The 24,533-nt window shown below is 37.7% G+C and overlaps 1 protein-coding gene across 2 annotated transcripts in view; it reads left to right on the top strand.

Moving 5' to 3' along the window:
• Window positions 1-24,533, top strand: part of LOC124551147 — an 86,013-nt gene that overhangs the window by 30,805 nt on the left and 30,675 nt on the right. For both annotated transcript variants that reach the window (XM_047126112.1, XM_047126111.1), the window contains exon 3: window positions 12,631-12,695. In XM_047126112.1, the coding sequence (XP_046982068.1) occupies window positions 12,631-12,695 (65 nt within the window). The remainder of the gene's footprint in view (window positions 1-12,630; window positions 12,696-24,533) is intronic.

Raw genomic sequence — 24,533 nt, 5'->3', positions numbered from 1 at the left:
CGTTTTGGTCTTTTTCCCTGCTCAGATCTAATACCTACATCATTTAAATATAAACTTCATCCAATGTATGCTAATTAACACACATCTAATTGCAATTTTTTATTAAAAATATCAACAGCTTGTCATTTCTAAATACATTTTACACACAAAATATAAATTCTTAATTATCACTCTATTATAAAAAAAATTGTTAACAAAAAATTACAGATTAATTTTTTTCATCATTATGTATTTAACATTTCACAGAAATGCTCGAACGTGCACCAGTGTTTGAAAATTTGCAGTAGCTGGGAATCAAACCCTGGCCATCATGTCACGGGTGAACATTATACCACAGAGCAATGTGGCCCATCTGCAAGTTAGGCCACGAATTACGGATTAAATAAAGATACTCGTAAAATTTCAAGTTTGATTTTCTTGAGAATTTTTTAGAGTTACACCGAATTGCTTTTGCTGGTTGATATTTGAGTTCTTTATTTCACATACTATAAATGTAAACAATTACAAATATCTAATTGTTGTGCAGTCTCCATGTAAGTGTACACAAATTTGAGAATTCTGTCAGTTTTAACACATACTACATATTCCTGAGTCCACTGTTAGCTATGTTGTGCAGAGGAAATGTCACACACACACACACACACACACACACACACACACTATTGTTAACTGTTGGAGACCTGTAGACTTGCTTCACATCTCAGATCAGATACAGAGGTCAGCAACAGAATTATCTGTTGAGAGGTGATAATTGCTTGACTTCTAATTCTTCTCACTACCAAGAAGCCACAATCTTCAAATTTTGACGCAGTGTGATGAATAGCATTCTTTTGTAGGGTGTCCAAATCGGTGATAATTCTTCATCTGTTTCTTTCCTGTGAGACTGAAACTTAGTTCCTTGATGACAGGTTTCCATTCCCTGTGTTCCTATATGTATTTTCTTCTCTGTTTGTAGTGACATTTTTGCTGTGAAGACAAGATATCTTCTCTTCTGAGACTGCCCTCAAGGTTGCTGGTGTTTGAGGGGAACCTTTTTTTAGATTAGAATGAGGATTCAAGCACCATGTTTTGAAAGATGTGGAAGAATATTTAGAGAACTCTGAAAAGGTAGACAACCTGAACACTACATAACCACAGGGTTGGATAAGTTACACATAAAAGATTACACTATAGCAGCTTACTCATGCAGAAAAGGAGGAGTCTTTACTTATATTAAGGCAGAACACAAGTTCAAAAACATTGAGACAAGTAGATTTTGTAGTGATCAGTACATAGAAATGTGTGTTTGAAAATTAATACTTAAAAATAATTAATTTTTAATTGTAACTGTATATAGATCCCCACCGGGAAATTTTGAACTGTTTATGACGAATCTGGAGTCCTCGCTATATTATCTGTCAGACAGCAGCAAGCAGTTAGTAGTCTGTGGTGACTTCAATGTTGATTTTGTAAAGGATTCTGATGGGAAAAAATGATATGGAAACCTTACTTTGGATCCTACAGTTTGATCTTGGGAATTAACTTTCCAACACGGGTGGATAAAGACAGTTGGTTAGGATAAATAACATAGTGTCATACACTATGGATACTCCTAAGTGTAAATCAATTAGAATAATTAATGACTCCAGGACAAATGCTTTTAAGAATAGTTTGCAGATGTTCTGGGATGAAATTTGTAATGAACCAAGTGCTAAAATTTAATCTCTTTCAGGATAAATTCATATCATTATTTGAAAATAGTTTTCTGCATAAGCTAGTCAGAAAGGACAGTAAAAAATCATGTTAAAAACCATGGATCACTAGAGGGTTTAAAGAATCTTGTGATAGGAAAAGAGAAGTGTATCTTTTGCCAAAAATAAGTAGGGATCCAGCGGTAGTTGCACACTACAAAGACAACTCAAAATTACTTATAAATGTTATAAAAAAGTCAAGGAACTTGCACATAATGTCAGAAATCAGTTATTCTGACAAGAGTCTTAAGGCTATAAGTAATGTAGCGAAATGAGAGACAGGACAACTAGGCACAGAACAGGATAACATCCCTATTGAATGGAATGGAAGGGCCATAAATGATGAGTCGCTGGCACCAGACGCATTTAATAATCATTTGGAGGAAGATTTACCACCAACTATAGAAGAAATTAAAGAAGTAATTAAAACCCTCATAACAACAATGCTACTGGTGAAGATTTTATTACAGCTGAACTTTTAAACTGGATCTTGCCCAATATAGCAAATGAGTTAAGTTTACTCTTTGAAGAAATGTGGAAAACAGAGAAAGTCTCAGAGGAATGGAAAGTTACCTTGATACACCCACTCCATAAAAAAGGTAATAAACAGGATGTAAATAACTACAGAGAAATATCTTTACTGCCAGTGGTGTATAAAGCATTTTCCAGGATTTTATTAAGAAGAATAGAAACAACACAAGACAGTCATTTAAGTGAATATCAAGGTGGATTTAGGAATGGAAGGTCATACTCAGAACAAATATTTAATCTCAATGCAGTAATTTGCCACAGATTACTTAATTCAAAGGGCATTGTAGTTATGCTTGTGGATTTCAAAAAGGCTTTTGATTCTGTTGACAGAGAAACTATAGATAAAATGATTTGAGAATTTTGTGTAAAGCCTAAACTGGCAAACCTAATCTGCACGTACAGATACAATCTGTAAAGTAAAATTTATGGAAGAAATTTCAGTCTTTTAAAATAAAAACAGGTGTATGACAAGGTGATGCCCTATATACAATTCTTTTTAATAGTATATTAGAGATAACAGTGAGAATTTGGAACAAAAAAGTTATTGAACTCAACATTTTGCCAATAACATTAGGAAGAGAGAGTAAAAAGATCGAAATCAACTGCATTGCATTTGCAGATGATTCTGCCATACTTTCCAAAGATGTGGCATCTGCTATACCACATAAATCTCCTGGAAGAAATAGCAAGCAGAAGTGGCTTAAGAATTCCTGCAGAAAAAAACAAAATTTTTAACAAACGTTAAGGACAAATAGAAAGGGTAAAAAAATTCAAATATCTAAGGGAGATAATCCAAAAAATGCTCTGGAAAATATCTGCAATAGAGGAAAGAGAGCATTAAATGGAGAAAGTATATGGTATCACCAAAGACCTCTACAACAAAAAGTGCCTATCCAGAAATGCAAAAATAAAACATTACAACACAGTAGTGGAGCCAGAATGCCTATATGCAAGTGAATGCCTGGCATTAAACTACAATGTAGATAAATTAGCACTACTAGAAAGGTGTATTATAAGGAAAACATTAGGATACAACACAGCAGGAAACTGGAAATTGTGGAGTAATCCTGAAATATAGCAAAATATTTCAAATGTAATGAGAGGAAGAAGACCCATGTTTTTTGGACATTTATTTCAAATGCAAGACAGTAGGTAACTAATAATATTTTCAAATGTTTGTGAGGTAAGAAGTCCACAAGAAGCTATACCAATGAAGTAAAAAAGGATTTAGAAAGAAATGACACAAAACCAGAAGATATAAACAACAGAGAAGCGTTTCAGAAAAAAGTATTGAAAATGGAAGGACTCCAAGGCAGGGTAGCTAAATAGACTGGTTCAGAATGATCTGAAGACAGAAAGAAGAAACACAGTGAACAGATACTGGAAGAAAAGAAAAGAACAAATAATGAAGAATTGAAATTTGAACGTGGTCCTCAGATGGCCTATTCACAGTTAAAAATAGAAAGCGTGAGGACAAACAGTTCAAGAGAAAAATCATGGCAGTATGTTGAAGATGCAACTTTCATAAAATTCAGTGATAATGAATGTGTCACTAGCGTATCTTTCTGAAATTAAAAAATTATTGAGTGACTCAAAAATAAAAGCTCATCTGGTTTTAATGGTGTTTCCAACAGTGTACTAAATATTTGTTTGCACACAGTAAGCCCAGTCTTATCTGAAATATGTAATGCATCACTAACTCAAGGCACTTTTCCAGCGAGATTGGAATATGCTGTTGTTAAGCCCCTCTCACCAACTTAGTATTGGAGGGCAGCGTGGAGGGTAAAAATTGTAGAGGGAGACCGAGAGATAAATACACTAAGCAGATTCAGAAGGATATAGGTTGCAGTAGGCACTGGGAGATGAAGAAGCTTGCACAGGATATAGTAGCATGGAGAGCTGCATCAAACCAGTCTCAGGGCTGAAGACCACAACAACAACAAGCCCCACTTTAAGAAAGGTGATTAAGAGGGATGTCAATAACCACTGACCTGTTTCACTCCTGATATCATTTTCCAAAATTTTTGAGAAGGTGATGTATTCTTGAACAATATCTCACCTTAGCAACAATAATATCTTTAGCAAATCACAGTTTGGATTTCGGAAGGGTTGCTCTACTGAGAATGCCATGTACATGTTCGCTCACCAAATTTTACAAGCATTAAATAACAAAATAACACTTTTTGGTATTTTTTGTGAACTATTTAAGGCATTTGACTGTGTGAATCACAGCATTCTCCTAGATAAATTGAAGCTTTATGGGTTTATGGTACAGCCAACCAATGGATGTCATATCTAATCAAGGGAATGCAGGAAGTTGTACTTGGTAATATAGTCTGAGGACATAATTCTGACTGGGGAGAAATGACGTATGGGATTCCCCAACCTTGGCTCAATCTTAGGTCCACTGTTGTTCCTCATATATGTAAACTGTCTTCTGTCTAATATACAACAAGCAGAATTAGTTGTTTGTGCAGATGACGCTAGTATCATAATCAATCCAAGCATACATTCAGTAACAGAAGACATGGTAAACAGAGTTCTTGAAAGTACCACTGACTGGTTTTCTGTGAATGGTCTCACCCTCAATTTAAAAAAAGAAAAAAGAAGACAGAAAGAAAAAGAAAAAAACACAATATATTCAGTTCTGTACGTTTAGGGGGAACTGCACCAATGAAAATGTAACACATGATAAGAAAATAATAGGTAGGGTGGGAACGCCAAAATTCTTAGGTGTCCATATTGATGAGAATTTAAATTGGAAAAATCGCCTTTTGTAACTCCTAAAACAACTTAGTTCAGACACATTTGCATGTAGAATCATTGCAAATCTTGCACAGAGACAATCAGGAAATTGACATTTTTTGCAACTTTTGTTCAATAACATCATGTGACATAATGTTCTGGGGTAACTCGTCTTTAAGAAAGAAAGTCTTCATTGGCCAAAATGTGCTGTAAGGATAATATGTGGTGATCAAGCACAATAATCTTGTATACATCAGTTTAAGGAGTTAAGGATTGTGACTCCTGCTTGACAGTATATTTATTTTCTCATGAAGTTTGTTGTAAATTATCCACTACAGCTCAAAAGGAACAACAATGTACATAATTATAATACTAGAAAGAAAAGACATTCATTACACCACATTAAGGTTGTATTTAGCACGAAAAGGGGTGCTCAGTACTGCAACAAAAATTTTTAATCACTCACCCAGTGATAACAAAAGTCTGACACACAGCAAAAATAAATAAATAAATAAAAATAAAAAATTTGAAAACAAACTGAGAAACTTGATAACTACTCCTATTCTGTAGAAGAATTTCTATTACTGTAGTGTTTAAAAATGTGATGGGTTGGAATTACTAACTCACTTTTGTTATCATTTTTTTCTTTTTGTAATATAAAAAAAACTTATAAAAGTTCAGAATGTTGTAACCATATGTGAAAATTAATTTGTGCTGTGAATGTAAAATGACTCATTCTACATCACTACAATCTATCTCACAAAATTATCAATGGATCATGAAACTAACTAACTAAGTAACTATGAATGGGAAGAAGGGAAAGAGTAAAGGTTTCTTTATTCTGCAAGCGGTGTTCATAATGAAGTCCCATTCACTTGCTCTGGAAACAGCTTGTCAAGTGCTGCAGACACCTTGGCAGTATTTCTGTAAATCAAAATTATTGGAACTGTATTCCCCAGCAAGAGGTATCACAACAGCACAATTGTTGACAGATCACAACGGCACATTTGAGGGGCCCAGTGGAAAAGGGGCACATGCCACTGGAGTATGTTGTGTCTGAAAATGGGAATTAAGGAAACTGGTTTTGTATAGTAATGTGAACTCCTGCTGTGAAACAAACTTTTGTTACAGTAACTGGATGGTGTTTTACAAATACTATTAAACATTAGGCCACTTCATTACAATTTGAAGTACAGAAAATGAAATCCTTGACATCCTTACATGGCACATCATTAAACACAGACCTAGGATAATATAGCTTTTATTTTGTCCAACACACAAATCAGAATAAATGATGTGCCTTTGATGACGTTCTTCCTTCATCATGTTTAAAGCCTTTAAATCACAACTAGCTACTTCTTCAGCCCCTCTAGATGCAACATTCTCAGAAGAGACACATATCATTGCCTTCTTATCACTATGATGGTGAATACACAAATTATATGTCCAAAGTTGTTTCTTATAAAAAAAAAAACTGTTTCCGTCGAAATATATGGTGTTGGCAGTGCTTGTTATAAGTCCATGCACAAAATGAGTGATCACTACCATCCTGTTTTGACTCATTTGAGGCACTTTTCAGAGCACTATTTGCAGCTTCAGCTTTCTCAAGGTGTAGTTTGATGTCTGTGGTTTCGGTTTTATTACATGCCTTATAAGAATCACAAATATGACATGTATCATTTGACGGCAATTTAAAACTAACATTATATTCCAAATTGAAAATGGTTTTATACACATGTTGTTTCACTGGGACTTCATCTGTATTTTTAAGATCTTCACAATACAAACGGTACATTCCAGCAATCGAGTGAACAGAGTTTATGTCGGACTTGTTCTGATTCTGCATTCTACTATAATGTGATGTGTACCTTGGAAACATTTTGATGTGATTTCTAACATTATTTTTTCTCTTGTTGTCATTGGCATGAGGTCTGTTAGAATGCTTGCCTCTTCTATCCTGTCTAGGTGTATGTACAGATAGAGGTGTTGTAGATTCATGACACTGTGTCATATTCTTCATTGCTATGGACAGCCCTCAAACATTTAACAGAAATGGCACAAACAGCTAAAAATGCAGTCCTACACACTTCAACCTCAGTAATTGGAGTGTCAAATAAAATACCTGAAAGATACCTTCATCTGGCTTACTGTTGAAACCTTCCTCTTCTTTGGATACACTTTTTGCTCTTATTAGGCCCTACTAATCCAAATAAATAACCATTTTGCTTATTATAATCTCCCAACTGATTAAACTCAATAAATATAGCCTCCTTCTGTTCTTCATTCAATGTTGAGTATTCGCAGAAACTAGTCTCGCAGTCTCAGGCAAAATCTTATTTTTTTGGGATTTATATTCTTTTCCATTGTTTCTTAACCTCTTCCTTTCATTATATTTCCACTCATTTTCCTTATGAATTCTCTTTTTTTTTAACATGTACTGTTGCATTTTCTTCATGAGTAACATTAATAGCAAGACAACTTTTGAGAAATGCTTTCTGATTGGCTTTCTGAAACAAAGTCAACCAGTGAGACGAATTGACTCATGAGACACAGAGATACTATTTGCATGGGCTTCTTTTCCACTGGGAATGTGTCAGTCCTGAATAATAGAAAATATAATATGCTCTCTTTAAAGGAACGGGCACATCCCACTGTTCTAGAAGTTCCTACCTACGATACTAGATGGCATCAGCTGTCTTCCTGTACCAAAATCACAAAATCACTTCACAGGTGACATGTACCCCTTTTCCACTGGGCCCCTCATTTGTTGAGAACATATCAAAAAGAATTAAGAGTGGAAAGAAAGCATAGTTTGGCATACCACACCAGACAGTGCTGTGTGGAAACACATGTGAAGAGGACACATGTGGAGCACTAGGGGATTTGAGTGTGACCATTAAAAAACATTTTAATTGTTTGCCCTATCAACTACATGGAAATGTGCTTAGGACATGTCACCAGGCAGTTCATTGAGGGCAGTTCTACAGAATTCAGTGTGTTTGGTTTTGTCAGTCTCAGAGATCTTTCTGCGCAAAAGTTGTTGAAACCATTCTGCAGGATTCTGGCAACAGAACACTATGGTGAGTTACTCATATGGCAGTAACACAGTTTCTAATGGAATGTGGAGGGCGTCTTGTTGATGTATTCCTCTGTTTCTCAAAATTATGTGGGCTTTGTACACATTTCACAAGACTAGGTGATCATTTCTTATGAACAGAGGCATTTTCTCAGAAGTTCCTAATCCACTGGAATACATTATTGTGGCTAGGGACATGACTGTAATGTGCAATATTGGAATGGTAATGGGACAATGGCTAAGTTGCAACAGCAAACCCGATATATAAAAATAGAGGGAAACATTCCACGTGGGAAAAATATATCTAAAAACAAAGATGATGAGACTTACCAAACAAAAGCGCTGGCAGTTCGATAGACACACAAACATACACACAAAATTCAAGCTTTTGCAACAAACAGTTGTTTCATCAGGAAAGAGGGAAGGAGAGGGAAAGACGAAAGGATGTGGGTTTTAAGGGAGAGGGTAAGGAGTCATTCCAATCCCGGGAGTGCAAAGACTTACCTTAGGGGGAAAAAAGGACAGGTATACACTCGCATACACACACATATCCATCCGCACATATGGGCAGAGATGTCAGTCGAGGCGGAAGTACAAAGGCAAAGATGTTGAATGACAGGTGAGGTATGAGTGGCGGCAACTTGAAATTAGCGGAGGTTGAGGCCTCGCAGGTAACGAGAAGAGAGGATATACTGAAGGGCAAGTTCCCATCTCCGGAGTTCTGACAGGTTGGTGTTAGTGGGAAGTATCCAGATAACCCGGACGGTGTAACACTGTGCCAAGATGTGCTGGCCATGCACCAAGGCATGTTTAGCCACCGGGCGATCCTCATTACCAACAAACACTGTCTGCCTGTGTCCATTCATGCAAATGGACAATTTGTTGCTGGTCATTCCCACATAGAAAGCTTCACAGTGTAGGCAGGTCAGTTGGTAAATCACGTGGGTGCTTTCACACATGGCTCTGCCTTTGATCGTGTACAACTTCCGGGTTACAGGACTGGAGTAGGTGGTGGTGGGAGGGTGCATGGAACAGGTTTTACACCGGGGGTGGTTACAAGGGTAGGAGCCAGAGGGTAGGGAAGGTGGTTTGGGGATTTCATAGGGATGAACTAAGAGGTTACGAAGGTTAGGTGGACGGCGGAAAGACACTCTTGGTGGAGTGGCGAGGATTTCATGAAGGATGGATCTCATTTCAGGGCAGGATTTGAGGAAGTCGTATCCCTGGTGGAGAGCCACATTCAGTCTCCAGCAGGGATATATATATATATATATATATATATATATATATATATATATATATATATATATATATATATATATATATATACAGATTTATTGATGACATCTTCATGATCTGGACTCACAGTGAAGAACAACTCCAGAATTTCTTCTCCAACCTCAACTCCTTTGGTTCCATCAGATTCACCTGGTCCTACTCCAAATCCCATGCCACTTTCCTTGATGTTGACCTCCACCTGTCCAATGGCCAGCTTCACACGTCCGTCCACATCAAACCCACCAACAAGCAACAGTACCTCCATTATGACAGCTGCCACCCATTCCACATCAAACAGTCCCTTCCCTACAGCCTAGGTCTTCGTGGCAAACGAATCTGCTCCAGTCCGGAATCCATGAACCATTACACCAACAACCTGAAAACAGCTTTCGCATCCCGCAACTACCCTCCAGACCTGGTACAGAAGCAAATAACCAGAGCCACTTCCTCATCCTCTCAAACCCAGAACCTCCCACAGAAGAAACACAAAAGTGCCCCACTTGTGACAGGATACTTTCCGGGACTGGATCAGACTCTGAATGTGGCTCTCCAGCAGGGATACGACTTCCTCAAATCCTGCCCTGAAATGAGATCCATCCTTCATGAAATCCTGCCCACTCCACCAAGAGTGTCTTTCCGCCGTCCACCTAACCTTTGTAACCTCTTAGTTCATCCCTATGAAATCCCCAAACCACCTTCCCTACCCTCTGGCTCCTACCCTTGTAACCGCCCCCGGTGTAGAACCTGTCCCATGCACCCTCCCACCACCACCTACTCCAGTCCTGTAACCCAGAAGGTGTACACGATCAAAGGCAGAGCCACGTGTGTAAGCACCCACGTGATTTACCAACTGACCTGCCTACACTGTGACGCATTCTATGTGGGAATGACCAGCAACAAACCGTCCATTCGAATGAATGGACACAGGCAGACAGTGTTTGTTGGTAATGAGGATCACCCTGTGGCTAAACATGCCTTGGTGCACGGCCAGCACATCTTGGCACAGTGTTACACCGTCCGGGTTATCTGGATACTTCCCACTAACACCAACCTATCCGAACTCCGGAGATGGGAACTTGCTCTTCAATATATCCTCTCTTCCCGTTATCCACCAGGCCTCAATCTCCGCTAATTTCAAGTTGCCGCCACTCATACCTCCCCTGTCATTCAACAGCATCTTTGCCTCTGCACTTCCGCCTCGACTGACATCTCTGCCCAAACTCTTTGTCTTTAAATATGTCTGCTTGTGTCTGTATATGTGTGGATGGATATGTGTGTGTGTGCGAGTGTATTCCTGTCCTTTTTTCCCCCTAAGGTAAGTCTTTCCGCTCCCAGGATTGGAATGACTCCTTACCCTCTCCCTTAAAACCCACATCCTTTCGTCTTTCCCTCTCCTTCCCTCTTTCCTGATGAGGCAACACTTTGTTGCGAAAGCTTGAATTTTGTGTGTGTGTTTGTGTTTGTTTGTGTGTCTATCGACGTGCCAGCGCTTTCGTTTGGTAAGTCACATCATCTTTGTTTTAGATATATTTTTCCCACGTGGAATGTTTCCCTCTATATATATGTATATATATAAACAAAGATGATGTGACTTACCATACGAAAGCGCTGGCAGGTCAATAGTAACACAAACAGACACAAACAATATGTCTGCTTGTGTCTGTATATGTGTGGATGGATATGTGTGTGTGTGCGAGTGTACACCCATCCTTTTTTCCCCCAAGGTAAGTCTTTCCACTCCCGGGATTGGAATGACTCCTTACCCTCTCCCTTAAAACCCACTTCCTTTCGTCTTTCCCTCTCCTTCCCTCTTTCCTGATGAGGCAACAGTTTGTTGCGAAAGCTTGAATTTTGTGTGTATGTTTGTGTTTGTTTGTGTGTCTATCAACGTGCCAGCACTTTCGTTTGGTAAGTCACATCATCTTTGTTTTTAGATATATTTTTCCCACGTGGAATGTTTCCCTCATAAAAACAAAGATGATGTGACTTACCATACGAAAGCGCTGGCAGGTCGATAGAAACACAAACAGACACAAACAATATGTCTGCTTGTGTCTGTATATGTGTGGATGGATATGTGTGTGTGTGTGTGTGTGTGTGTGTGTGTGTGTGTGTGTGTGCGAGTGTACACCCGTCCTTTTTTCCCCCTAAGGTAAGTCTTTCCGCTCCCGGGATTGGAATGACTCCTTACTCTCTCCCTTAAAACCCACTTCCTTTCGTCTTTCCCTCTCCTTCCCTCTTTCCTGATGAGGCAACAGTTTGTTGCGAAAGCTTGAATTTTCTGTGTATGTTTGTGTTCGTTTGTGTGTCTGTCGACCTGCCCAGCACTTTCATTTGGTAAGTCACATCATCTTTGTTTTTAGATATATTTTTCCTACGTGGAATGTTTCCCTCTATTATATATATATATATATATATATATATATATATATATATATATATATATATATGTTTTGATTATGATTGTGTGAGGAATTTAGTCGCTACTAAATCAACTCCCCTTCTGTAAGTGTATAGTATGAGCATGTAGTAAGAAAAGAAGAAAAGGAAGAAACAAAACATGTGTCACTGTTACAAGGCTTTAGGGTTGCAGACTGAGAACCGTTTACTTTGATACAGAAGAGAGAAAATCATGCAGCAAAATATTTGTCCCACTCACAAGTTAATTATGGGTACTGATTACACAATAAAAGCAAAGTGAAATAGTTTTCTGTTACAGATCCTTTCTTGTATAATTTCTGAAGCATTTGTGTGTGTGTGTGTGTGTGTGTGTGTGTGTGTGTGTGTGTGTGTTCAAAGAACAGGTGTTTCGAAGAATAGTAGCTATTTAGCAGTATAGTCACTGATGAAATGTTTTATTTCCATGTGGCAGCAATATTCTGCAAAACTGAATTGTGATTATTCAGTACAGATTTAACATTGAGTAGTGACCTCCTTTCTTCTTCCACTTTTTTTTTAAATATGAGTAATGCTTTTACCATCTTAAGATGTGATACAGCTTGAACCTGCTTCCATGTCATGTGGAAAATTGATATGAAATTGGATAGATTGCTACTCACCACACAGAGAAGACTTTGAGTGATAGATGGGAACATTGAAAGATATCTGTTGGATATTATAAGCTTCAGAAATCAGTTGTTCTGTGTGTTGAAGAATACGTTTGTTCAGCACGTTGGAATTTTGGGTTACAGTTTTCATTCTTAAGCGGCTTTGTTACTAGAATCAATTGTATTGTGACTCAGTTATGATGGTGAATTATTTCTTCTACAGAGTACCAGCAGGAAGGGATAGAGAAAAGCATCAGTCTTCAAGCCCAAAATTGCGAGGCTCTGGAGGTAAGAGGGGTCTCATTGTAACAGATTTCAGGGAAAATGCTCAAAAACTATAATGTTTTTAATATTACTTTGATATATGAAGTGCTTCAAGAGATATTTATAAGTTTGCCTGTGTTCTTCCATACACAGAAACTTCTCATTGTTTACTGTAATACAGTGTTTCATCTTTAACATTTTCTGTCATTTACTCCTGTGAGTGACAGCCACACAGTATTATGTAGTCTTCCTAGACTACAGAATGTACTGTGGGAAATAAGTAGTTGTGAGATTGGAAAAAGTGCAGACCACATCCATTTTCAAAAAGGATTGTCAGACGTAGGCACATAATTTTAGACATACATTGGTGCTATCAGTGTGCATGTTTAATACATGCATAGTGGCCTTTTTGGAGGAAAAAAGTCACCTCTATAAAAATCAACATGGACTCTGCAAACAGAGATCACTTGCTTATTATTGAACCAGATTTCTGACTGAGTTCAGGATTTCTTAGCATATAGAACTCAACACAATCAACAGGTCTAAAAGTAATTTCAGGAATTTTGAAATTATCTCCACCAGAAATAAAAGATAGCCTCAATACTTCCACTGCGTAAGAAGGCAATAAACAAGATGTTAACAACAACAGAGAAATTTCTTTTATACCAGTTGTGTGGGAACTATTTTCAGAGATTGTACAAAACGAAGTAGACACAGCACTGGAGAGTCATTTTGTCAAGATATCAAGGTGGTTTTAGAATGACAGAGCCTCTTCCGTACAAATATTTATTCTAAAGCCAGTCATTCACCACAGATTACTGAATTCAGAAGACACTGTAGTAATGGTTGTGGACTTCAAAAAGGCCTTTGATTTGTTTAATGGAGAAAATAATCCAAGAATTTGGTGTAAAGTTTAAATAGTTTAAATTGGCAAATCTGTTTCATGAAACACAGATGCAGTATCTGAAGTTAAATTTATGAGAGAAAGGTGTCAGTCCATCGAAATAAACAAATGTATGGCAAGGTTATGCCTAACCCCCATTCTTTATAATCATGTTCTAGAAAAGACCGTGAGAATTTGGAATAAAAAACTGAAGGAATATAAGATTTCACCAGTAACGAATGGATTTGTAACAATTATTAAAAACTCGCCAAAACTTTTGAAAATAGATATTGGCCAAAAAGATAAGGTTAAAAAATTTAAATATCTTGGGGAGATGATCCGAGAAAATGACTTGGAAAAAGCTGCTAGAGAGGAAAAACACATGGGTGGGGCATACGGAATAACTAAAGATTTTTATAGCAAAAGATGCCTGTCTAAAATTGCTAAAATAAGGGATCACAATACACTAGTGAAACCACAATGTCTATATGGAAGGGAATGTCTAGCATTAAACTATAATTTAGATAAACAAGAAACATTAGAAATGCAAATGATTAGGAAAATACATGGTGTCCAGCGAAGAAGTCCCTGATTTCAACATTAAATATCTCGAAAACTAAGATCGACAGAAGAATGCAACAAATGGTTTGTTTTGTTTGAAAGCTGTAAGAATTTTATACATAATGTTTTGAAATAGCTCGAAAGCTGCTAACAGATGGTGCTGTACGCTGTGTAGTTCTTACAGTGTCAATGTGCATAATTAAACTCGTACTATGCAAACAGACCTTGAAATTGCATCACAATCATTTCAAAATCTCCACTGGAGACCGGAGATGGTGCAAATGAAAAATGGATTCAGATGCCAAGCAGACCGCCAATTCTAGCTCTTAGAGTGTGGTGGGATGGTTCCTATAGATAGTTTCTTTCAATGTGTCCCACAAAAAGTAGTCCAAAGGTGTAACATTGGGCACATATGGAAGCTAATCCATCCCTGGCCAGTAAATGTATAATAATCTGACACAGTGACTCAATTTGTGAAGTATTCATCCCCATCGACGCGCAGGTCGCCGAAGTGGCGCCAAATCAAAAGACCTGCACCAGGCAAACGGTCTACCCGACGGAAGGCCCTAGCCACACGACATTTCATTTCATTTTTTCATCAAGAAAGCGAAACACCTGTTTGGTGCGATGTAATCTGGCCCTATATTGCGTGAACCTCTCGGTGCCTAGTTGATCCTAGCTCTGTGACAGTAAATTTATGCAAAGTTGCAACGTGACATTCACTAGCTGCAACTCGCATGAAAAAAGCGCCATCAATGCCTCTGCTCCATACTCTACCGTATCTTCCTTCGCCGTCGGCGTTGTCGTGGTTACCGTGAGACACCGTTATACCAAGAGGAAAGGCGCGTCGATCTTAGAGCATGAGATATGATGACCTTAAGCCATCGACAACACACAACGGTCACGGTAGCACCTGATTCCGGAATAGCTGCAGTAGTTAAGATCTATGAACTATCCCCTGTTGACCAGGTCCCCAAAACTTAACTCGTAACGAGATCCCTTCAAAGCAAATTGTCATAACGATCGTCTATAAAGGCTTCGTACAACGAGAATAAATGTTACGGTTTATGGAATAATAACAGATACGACCAAACTATCTTGTCTCTTCTGCTTTATTTAACATAACTTCGTTCACAGTTTCATTTCGCATTCACCACTCATTCACCGAAACCCTTTGATGAACAGTTTTGGTTGCATAACACCAACAGTCAATGATAATGATACAGCTTTTCTCCTTTTTATAAATTGAAGCCCGCTCTCCGTGATATAATTAAAAAAAAAAACCGGTCTCAATACCGCGTGCCTCGTGAGACGCGAATAGACTTATCCTGGAATTGACCGCCCTGTAGGTGTACTCAATTTAATGACCACACTTCACTGTCCGCTATTTCGCGTAACTGAATGTCCATTTGTTAGTCTGATTATACACTGTAGCTATTTAAAATTCGCCCCTATATTTTTCACAACGCACAATTAGCACTTCGTTACTTGTTTTCTTTTTTTTTTTTTTTCTAAGAGTAAACGGAAAAAAAGACGCCGTATCATCAGCTTAGTCGATATAAAGCAAAACACCTCAATATGCCCAATTTTACCTCTTCTTAAAGGATCGGCTACCTTACTCATTAATTTATTACATATTATTTCCAATAACGCTAAACAGGTATCGCCGTTATATTTTAATTGTATTCAAAAGCATGTTACTACTATTATGACCGACCAAATCGTAACAAATCGCGCGGCGTGCATTTTTAACGATAACTTTACGCTATTCAAGTTCCGTTACAGCTGTCTTGACTCGTAATGTTACATGGCCCCCCAGACTGTGATGTCTTGAAGAGGGTTCCAGACAGAACAGGCTTTTTTTTTTTTGTGTACTATGACAGGAGAGGGTATTTGTTTCAGCGAATACACTCACTCTCAGATTCACTCAACAAGTCAGTACATACATTCTACAATATTTAAGTTGAGTTAATGGTGCTAGACAAAATGCCCTTAACTAAATTCCACATTTGTTTATAGGTTGTCTTAGAAGCACTTCGCACTAATCACTTCATATTCACACCACATTTTTTTTTTCTTGGATGAAGCCCTCAGTTCTTCAACCGACTGTGCAAGGCAGGGATCACAGCCGGGTTCGACGATTGGCATCCTAGGCCAAAACCCTTATCAGGCCACTTGTTTAACCAGAGAGGATTTGGTCCTTTTCTTTTCCTGTTAATTCCACTTTTAAATCATCCATCCTCGCTGTTCGGTGAGAGGATAAATCGTATTTCAGCGTCGTCATTGTTGCTTATACCAAGAAGGTATCTCATGGAAATCGTCGGTACATTCTTTAATTTTCTTTGTAAGTTAGTATAAGTACGTATTTATCCATTGGTGCTTTTATTTAGTCCACTGAGTGTAGTCTTGGTATCATTCAGTGTTTCTTGAATCTATATTTTGCTCATTATTGATAATACTTCTTCAGGTCTATGTGAGGGAACAAGCCTTTAATTACATCAGTATCACAATCTGCCAGGAGGTAGCTCCCTTCTTGAGGTATTTTCATTATTTTATATGGACCTGTATATAAATATTGCCATTTCTTATTCAGTCTTTTCCTGGTTGATGCTTTTGGGTGATTTCTCAATAAAATTTCTTCCCCTACATCATATGTGACTACTTTCTTCACATTTTTATCAAAACGGGTTTTTCTCAATTGTGCTTGATGCTTCAGGTTTTCGTAGACCTTCTTCACCATATCTTCTTTCTTGGTAATCTTTTGTTCTATTGCAGGTAATTTCTTCATCCATTCTAGCACAATACTTTCACCAAATACTATTTGGTTAGGTGAATAACCTGTCGATAAGTGTGGTAAGTCATTATACACTTTCTCAAATTCATAAATCCAACGATCCATTTATAATGTTGTTTGGGTATGTACGTCCGTAAAAATTGGTTCAACTCTCGGAAGATTCTTTCAACCGGATTTCTACAAGGGTAAAATCTTGAGATGTAAATGTGCTGGATTCCTTGTTCTTTCATAGTGTCTCTCCATACTTTGCTTGTATAATAAGCAGCGTTGTCTGTCAAGATCATTATAGGTTTGCCAAGCTCAGTTATATAGTTGTTGATAAATTTGCGTAACATGGGTCGAACGTGGAGATTTTTCAAAGGATATAATTTCACATATTTTGAAAAGAGGTCATAGAAAGCCAATACATATTTGAACAGTCTACGTGTCACGGGACATGGCCCACAGACATCACATGACACCAACATTAAAGGTTGTTGTGGGATGATAGGATGTAATTCTATCTTCCGACAATAGTTTATGGGTTTCGCCTTCTGACATATTTTGCACTTCTTAATAATATTTGTAGCTATACGTCCCAAATTTGGATGATAGCAGTATTGTGCTATTTTGGCTGTACATTTAGCGGCACCAAAATGACCCCAATTCAAGTGAGTGTATCATACTAATGATTCTAAATATTTATTTGGAACACAAACTTTCCAAACATCTTCTTCATCCTTCCTCCGATACAATATTCCAGATTTTAATTGATACTGTTCTTGAGAGTGACTTAGCGTTTTACTTTCAACAGCATGCCTAATGGCTTTCCACAACTTATCATCTTCTTGCAGTTGTGGAAGACTTCGAGATAGCTGTGAAATCTGCCTCTCACAATATTGCCTTGATAAATTCATGACTTTAAAGTCAATAGTCCGTTCTTCACACTCGTTGTCATTCTTTCTTTTCGGTAGTCTTGAAAGAGCATCGGCTATGATGTTGTCTTTCCCTCTGATGTGTTTGAGCGTAATATCATATTCTTGCAGTAGCAAGGCCCACCGGGTTAAACGTGAATGGAACATCCTTCCTGTTAAAATAAAAGATAAAGCTTTGTGGTCGCAGAATACAATGATCTTCTTTCCATATACAAAATAGCGAAACTTTCTAAGTGACCAGACCACGGCCAGTACTTCCAATTCAGTAGTACAATATGCACGTTCACAGCTAGAGAGTGTTCTGCTGGCAAACCCAATTATCTTGATGGTACTGATATCTTCTGGATTGTCCATCTGGAAAAGAGTGGCACCCAATCCTGTTTCAGAAGCATCCGCAGCAATATAAAAATCTTGATCAAGTCTTGGATGATGTAACAGTGGAGCATTAGTCAAAGCATTGCGGATGTTATCGAAAGCTTGCGTGCATTCGGAATTCCACTCCCACATGACATTTTTTCTTAACAGCCGTAACAAACAGTCTTGGCTTCCTAACTGATTGGGTAAAAATCGTCGAAAAAATGAAACTAAGCCGATAAATGACTTTAATTCCGTTCTATTCTTTGGATAAGCACATCTGTTAATCGCATCCATCTTTTTAGGATTTGGTTTTATCCCTTCAGGAGTGATTATATGTCTAAGAAATTTCAATTGGTTATGAGCAAACTTGGAATTGCTCAAATTTACAGTAACTCCGTATTCCAAAAATTTCGCAAAAACTCTTCTTAATAAGTCCAAATGTTCCTCCCAAGTTTCAGAAGCAATTAGCAAATCATCCACATATAAAGTAACTTCATTCAAAAGGTCTCTGCCCAGTACGGTGTTTAATGCCGATATGAAAACACCACTGCTTATTTTCAACCCAAATGGCATGACAGTAAACTGGTAACTTCGGCCCAGAAAAACGAATGCAGTATATTTTCTAGATTCTTTCAATATTCTAGTTTGCCAATATGAACTACGCATATCCAAAGAAGTTAAGAAGCGGGCACCATAAAACTTTTGTACTAACTCTTCTAGGTTCTCCGGTCGCGTTTGTACAGGTATAATGATCTTATTGATCTCTCTGGCATCCAACACCAATCTGATGTCACCATTGGGTTTAATTACCGCCACAAGAGGGTTACAATATTCAGAATCTGAGGGCTCAATAATACCCCATTCTAACATTTTATTGATTTCCTTTCTGACTACTTCTTTCTTTGTCCATGGGATAGAATAGGAAGTACGACAAAAGGGTTTATGTGCATACGTCTTTATATGGTATTCAAAGTCTTTTATTATACCCGGACGTTTACTAAAAATTGACTGATATGCTTCCAACAAGTAGTACAGTTCATCCCTTTGGATAACAGATAAATATTCTGATTCTAACACCTTTTCCTGCAATGACATTTTATCCATCATTTCTTCAGAACATTCAATAAGGCATATATCATACACATTTTCATCATCAATACTGACATATTTTACCATTAGATTCATACACAATTGATTTGGAATTACTCGGCCCTTTCTCAGGGTGGCTGTCAAAACATTACCATTGGAATTAAATATACATTCACCTTTCTCTAAATTAATGATTGCACCGGTCTCACATAAAAAATCCAAACCCCAGATACATGGTACTGTCATTTTAGGAACAACCAGGAATGTACTTTCTATTTGAGCCCCCTGTGTTGTAACGTCAGCACGTACCTGTTTCACAACTTTTTGCATTTTTGCGCTGAACGCGCCAGACACGGTACATCCTGTGATAGGAAAGGTGGGCATTTTTACCCCTCGGCTTATCTGTTTTAAACAGTCCAACGTCATGACACTAATAGTTGCTCCAGTATCAATTAATATTTCAACATCAACATTATTTATACTTGTTGGAAATATTGCCTGTAAAATTTGTCCGCATTTATTAGAAACTTCAGGTTTTTCTTCAATTAACTCATTCCTCATATCCTGATCATTATTGTACCTTAATACTCTCACTTCAAATTGATGCCTGCCTTCCTTCTCCTTTCCAGTCATCCTAGGAAGGCATTTGGTGACTGGTATTAGTTTAATCTATCTCGTTGAGTCATCGGTGGGGGTTCATGAACTTCAACAATCCGTACAGTATGATCCGAGTTGTGGTATTCACCCCGTCGCACATTGGATTCACCCCGTCGCACATTGGAGGCTCCTTCGCCCATTGGTATAACTCCTTGTGCTGGATGAGGACTCGAGGCATTTGTTTCATCCTGCCAATGAACATTATGCTTCGAATTATCTTCCCAAGGTCGAATGCAATTGGGTTCATCACTTGGGTACCTGTTACTTTTATTAATATCACTACTATGCACATTCGCGTCACCACATCGAGGTTTACCTCTAGTACAGTAAGTATCTCTTCTATATTTATTATAATCATTGTTTTTATTGCAACCATAGGATGAAGATTGTCCACGCTCCTGTGATGCGGGTTTGACCTGGTTTTCGGTATTATTATTATCATACGTTAAATTATTATTATAATTCTTCGTATTACTATGAGTGTGAGTCGACATTTGATTACTACTCATTTGACTTGCGTCTTCCATAATCATATCTATAGAGTCAATCACCGACAAGAATTGTTCTACGTCGTGGTCAGGAACATTTATTAACTTTCACGTATATTTATGGGCAACCTTCCCTTCAAAATTCTGATCACTTCCTTGTGAGAAATTGGATCACTCCAATAACGTGTCTTATTTATGTACTTTTCAAAATATTGCCTTAAAGTACTCCTTTTACTGTTAAAATACTCAGGTTGGTAAACCTCTTTTCTTAATTTCTCTTGTTTACTCGACGACCAGTATTTAGTCAAAAAAAGTTGTTCAAACTCAGCGCAAGTATGGCAACTTTCACTTACTTCGGCGGCCCATAATGCGGCTTCCCCGGTAATTTTGGATACTATAAATTGAAGTCGGTCGTGTTCTGACCAGCTACGCGGAAATATTCTTTTGAAATTATTGATAAAGATTTTCGGATGCAAGTTGTTCTTTTCAGTGGAGAATGTTGGGAATTGTCTACTTTTAAAAATGCTGTTCTCCACCTTTAAAGAAGACAAATATCCTCGCTGACCAAAAGAATCATCATCTTTACCAACCAAATCATCAACTTCCCAATGCAATTTTTCACCACAATTGTACTTCGTATTATCACATGTTCGGTTGTTTTTCGACCTATTCTCCGAACGTTTGTCCTCTGTCAACAAATTTTGTGATGACTTTCGTTCTAACTCCACCAATTTATGATTGGTTTCCTTTTGCCATTTAGGTAACTCATCAACTATTTTGTCTTTTATTTTCTGAAATTCGCTAGTGAAGAGCTTAATTAATTCATCATTTCTACTTAGGTGCTCATTGATATTTTCATTTGGCTGGGATCCAATAGTAGTCTTAACCTTGTCTACAATTTCATTTCCTTTTATTTCTATCCATTCAGATAGATCTTCGTCAAGTCTTTTAGTTTGATCTACTAAATACTTGTCAATCCCCTTACGAGCATCAGACTCAAACTCGACTATTTGTTTCGAAAGCTCTTCTATCTGTGCGCTAGCATTGAAACAGCTGCTTTCACACTTAACCATCCTATTGGACAGGCCATCATAACTCTTCGAAACTACCTCATATTTCTTTTCTACGTCATGAAGTTTTCCCATTAAATTATTATATTGCCTTTCTAAGGTGTTAGAAAACTCTACATCTAGTTCTCCAAATTTCGCATTTAATTGAGTCTCCCAGTCCGCCTTTAATTCTTTCTTAGTATTTTCCAGTTTATAATCAAAGGTGTTCAGTTTGCTTTCCAAATTTTTCATTTAACTTTTGATTGTCCTCTTTTAATTGCTTATTATCTTTTTCTAGTGAACCAAGTCTTCCATTCATTACACCCATTTGAGTATTTATTGATACCAGCATATCAAACATTTTTTGATTAATATTTCCATTTTGAGGATAAACTTGCTGATCTACTTGCGAAACCTCAAGATCTTTATGTTCTCCCACGCTGCTTACCTTACTTATCATTGTATTTGAATCTCCTAACGGCTCTAAATCAATAACTGTATTATTATCTGTACATGTCTCCTGTCTCACATTGAGCTCATGGGATGCATCATCCCTTTCCTCTTCACTTTCCTCTCTCTCTCTACTCATTACTCTACTCAACTGCACATTATCATGTATTCTTTTCGTTCGTTTTGACATGATTATTCATTACCAAGACATACACTTATTTTCACTATGTATTTATATATATTTATCTACCGAAATCACAAGTCTCAGCTTCCTTTTTTGTTTTATAATTATACAGTTATTTTAATCATACCTGGTAGTATCGCTCACTTTTAGCGATTATTGAAGAATACCTCTTTCATTGGACAGACTCACTGGCTGCTACAATATTTTCCAACTCTAGGGTTCGTGAATCCGGATGACACTCGACTCGATGCAGCAATCCTCCTCGATCGAGCCCCATGTTGGGCGCCACTTCTACCGTATCTTCCTTCGCCGTCGGCGTTGTCGTGGGTACCGTGAGACACCGTTATACCAAGAGGAAAGGCGCGTCGATCTTAGAGCATGAGATATGATGACCTTAAGCCATAGACAACACACAACGGTCACGGTAGCACCTGATTCCAGAATAGCTGCAGTAGTTAAGATCTACGAACTATCCCCTGTTGACCAGGTCCCCAAAACTTAACTCGTAACGAGATCCCTTCAAAGCAAATTGTCATAACGATCGTCTATAAAGGCTTCGTACAACGAGAATAAATGTTACGGTTTATGGAATAATAACAGATACGACCAAACTGTCTTGTCTCTTCTGCTTTATTTAACATAACTTCGTTCACAGTTTCATTTCGCATTCACCACTCATTCACCGAAACCCTTTGATGAACAGTTTTGGTTGCATAACACCAACAGTCAATGATAATGATACAGCTTTTCTCCTTTTTATAAATTGAAGCCCGCTCTCCGTGATATAATAAAAAAAAAAAAAAACGGTCTCAATACCGCGTGCCTCGTGAGATGCGAATAGACTTATCCTGGAATTGACCGCCCTGTAGGTGTACTCAATTTAATGACCACACTTCACTGTCCGCTATTTCGCGTAACTGAATGTCCATTTGTTAGTCTGATTATACACTGTAGCTATTTAAAATTCGCCCCTATATTTTTCACAATGCACAATTAGCACTTCGTTACTTGTTTTCTTTTTTTTTTTTTTTTTTTTCTAAGAGTAAACGGGAAAAAAGACGCCGTATCATCAGCTTAGTGGATATAAAGCAAAACACCTTAATATGCCCAATTTTACCTCTTCTTAAAGGATCGGCTACCTTACTCATTAATTTATTACATATTATTTCCAATAACGCTAAACAGGTATCGCCGTTATATTTTAATTGTATTCAAAAGCATGTTACTACTATTATGACCGACCAAATCGTAACAAATCGCGCGGCGTGCGTTTTTAACGATAACTTTATGCTATTCAAGTTCCGTTACAGCTGTCTTGACTCGTAATGTTACAATACCACAAGCCAAACAGTAACTTTGGGAGAATACAGTGGTTTTGCTTCACACAAATGGGGTTATTTGGAACCTCAAAATAACTAGTTTTTTCCTTCAAGACTTCATTCAGGTGGAAGTGTGCTTCATCTGTGAACCACATGCAGCCAACATCAAATTCTTCGATATCAATCGGTGTGAGAATTCGGTTCACAAAGCCATCCCTCTGTCACCCATCTCATACTGGTGTGGCCTGATGGCTTTGGATTTTGAACGGAAGTGTGTGTAGGCTCGGTCTCAGTATTTTCTGCGTGCTGGAACACTTCAGAACTTCTGCTGCAACTCTTTGGATGGATTGCGCTGAATAATTCCAGAAACCATGGCAATATTTTCAGGGGTAACTACAGTTTGCTTGGAGTCAACATTCCCAGCTAGAGTGTCAACCAGTCCACTTGTCGGTTGCAATTTGGCAAGAGCTTGTGAATAGTTTCACCAACTGGTCCTTTTGGAACATTAATCATGTTTGAAAACTACACTTTATTGCTGTAGGACTGTGTTCTAAACTGTGGTATCCAGTACCAGAAAACTCGTCACTGAATGGAATATACAATTTCAACCTCTACCTTGTGTACACTAACCTCCTTTCATGTTTCAATGGTGGAACTGATCACACTGAGTGCAGTGTATTATTTATAAACAGTATGTCGTGTGATTACAACACCATCTGTTATCAGATTCTCGAACTATTTCAAAACTTCTGTCTCACAGTCTTGCCACTTTCACAATAAACGTACTGTTCATTCACTCGTCTGCCAATCCTAGTTTTTGAAATATTAAAAACTGGGGGCTCCTTTGCTGGACATCCTTTATTAGTCCCATGGAAGGCTGGAAATTATGAAATAAGCTGAAATTCGTCAAAGCATAGAAAACAAAAAAGATAAAAAGAAAACTGATATTTTTTTGGACATTTGTATCAAATGCAAGACAGTGGATTAACCAAAAAGATCTTGAAATATTTGTGGGTAAGAAGTAAACAAGAAGTTGGACCAGAAGTAAAAAAGTATTTAGGCAAAGAGTAAATATGAATGGATTCTGAGGTAGGAGAGTGAAAGAGTTGATCTGAAA

The sequence above is a fragment of the Schistocerca americana genome, chromosome 9, assembly GCF_021461395.2.
Source record: "Schistocerca americana isolate TAMUIC-IGC-003095 chromosome 9, iqSchAmer2.1, whole genome shotgun sequence".
Taxonomy (NCBI): domain Eukaryota; kingdom Metazoa; phylum Arthropoda; class Insecta; order Orthoptera; family Acrididae; genus Schistocerca; species Schistocerca americana.
This window is presented reverse-complemented; position numbering and strand designations above follow the sequence as displayed.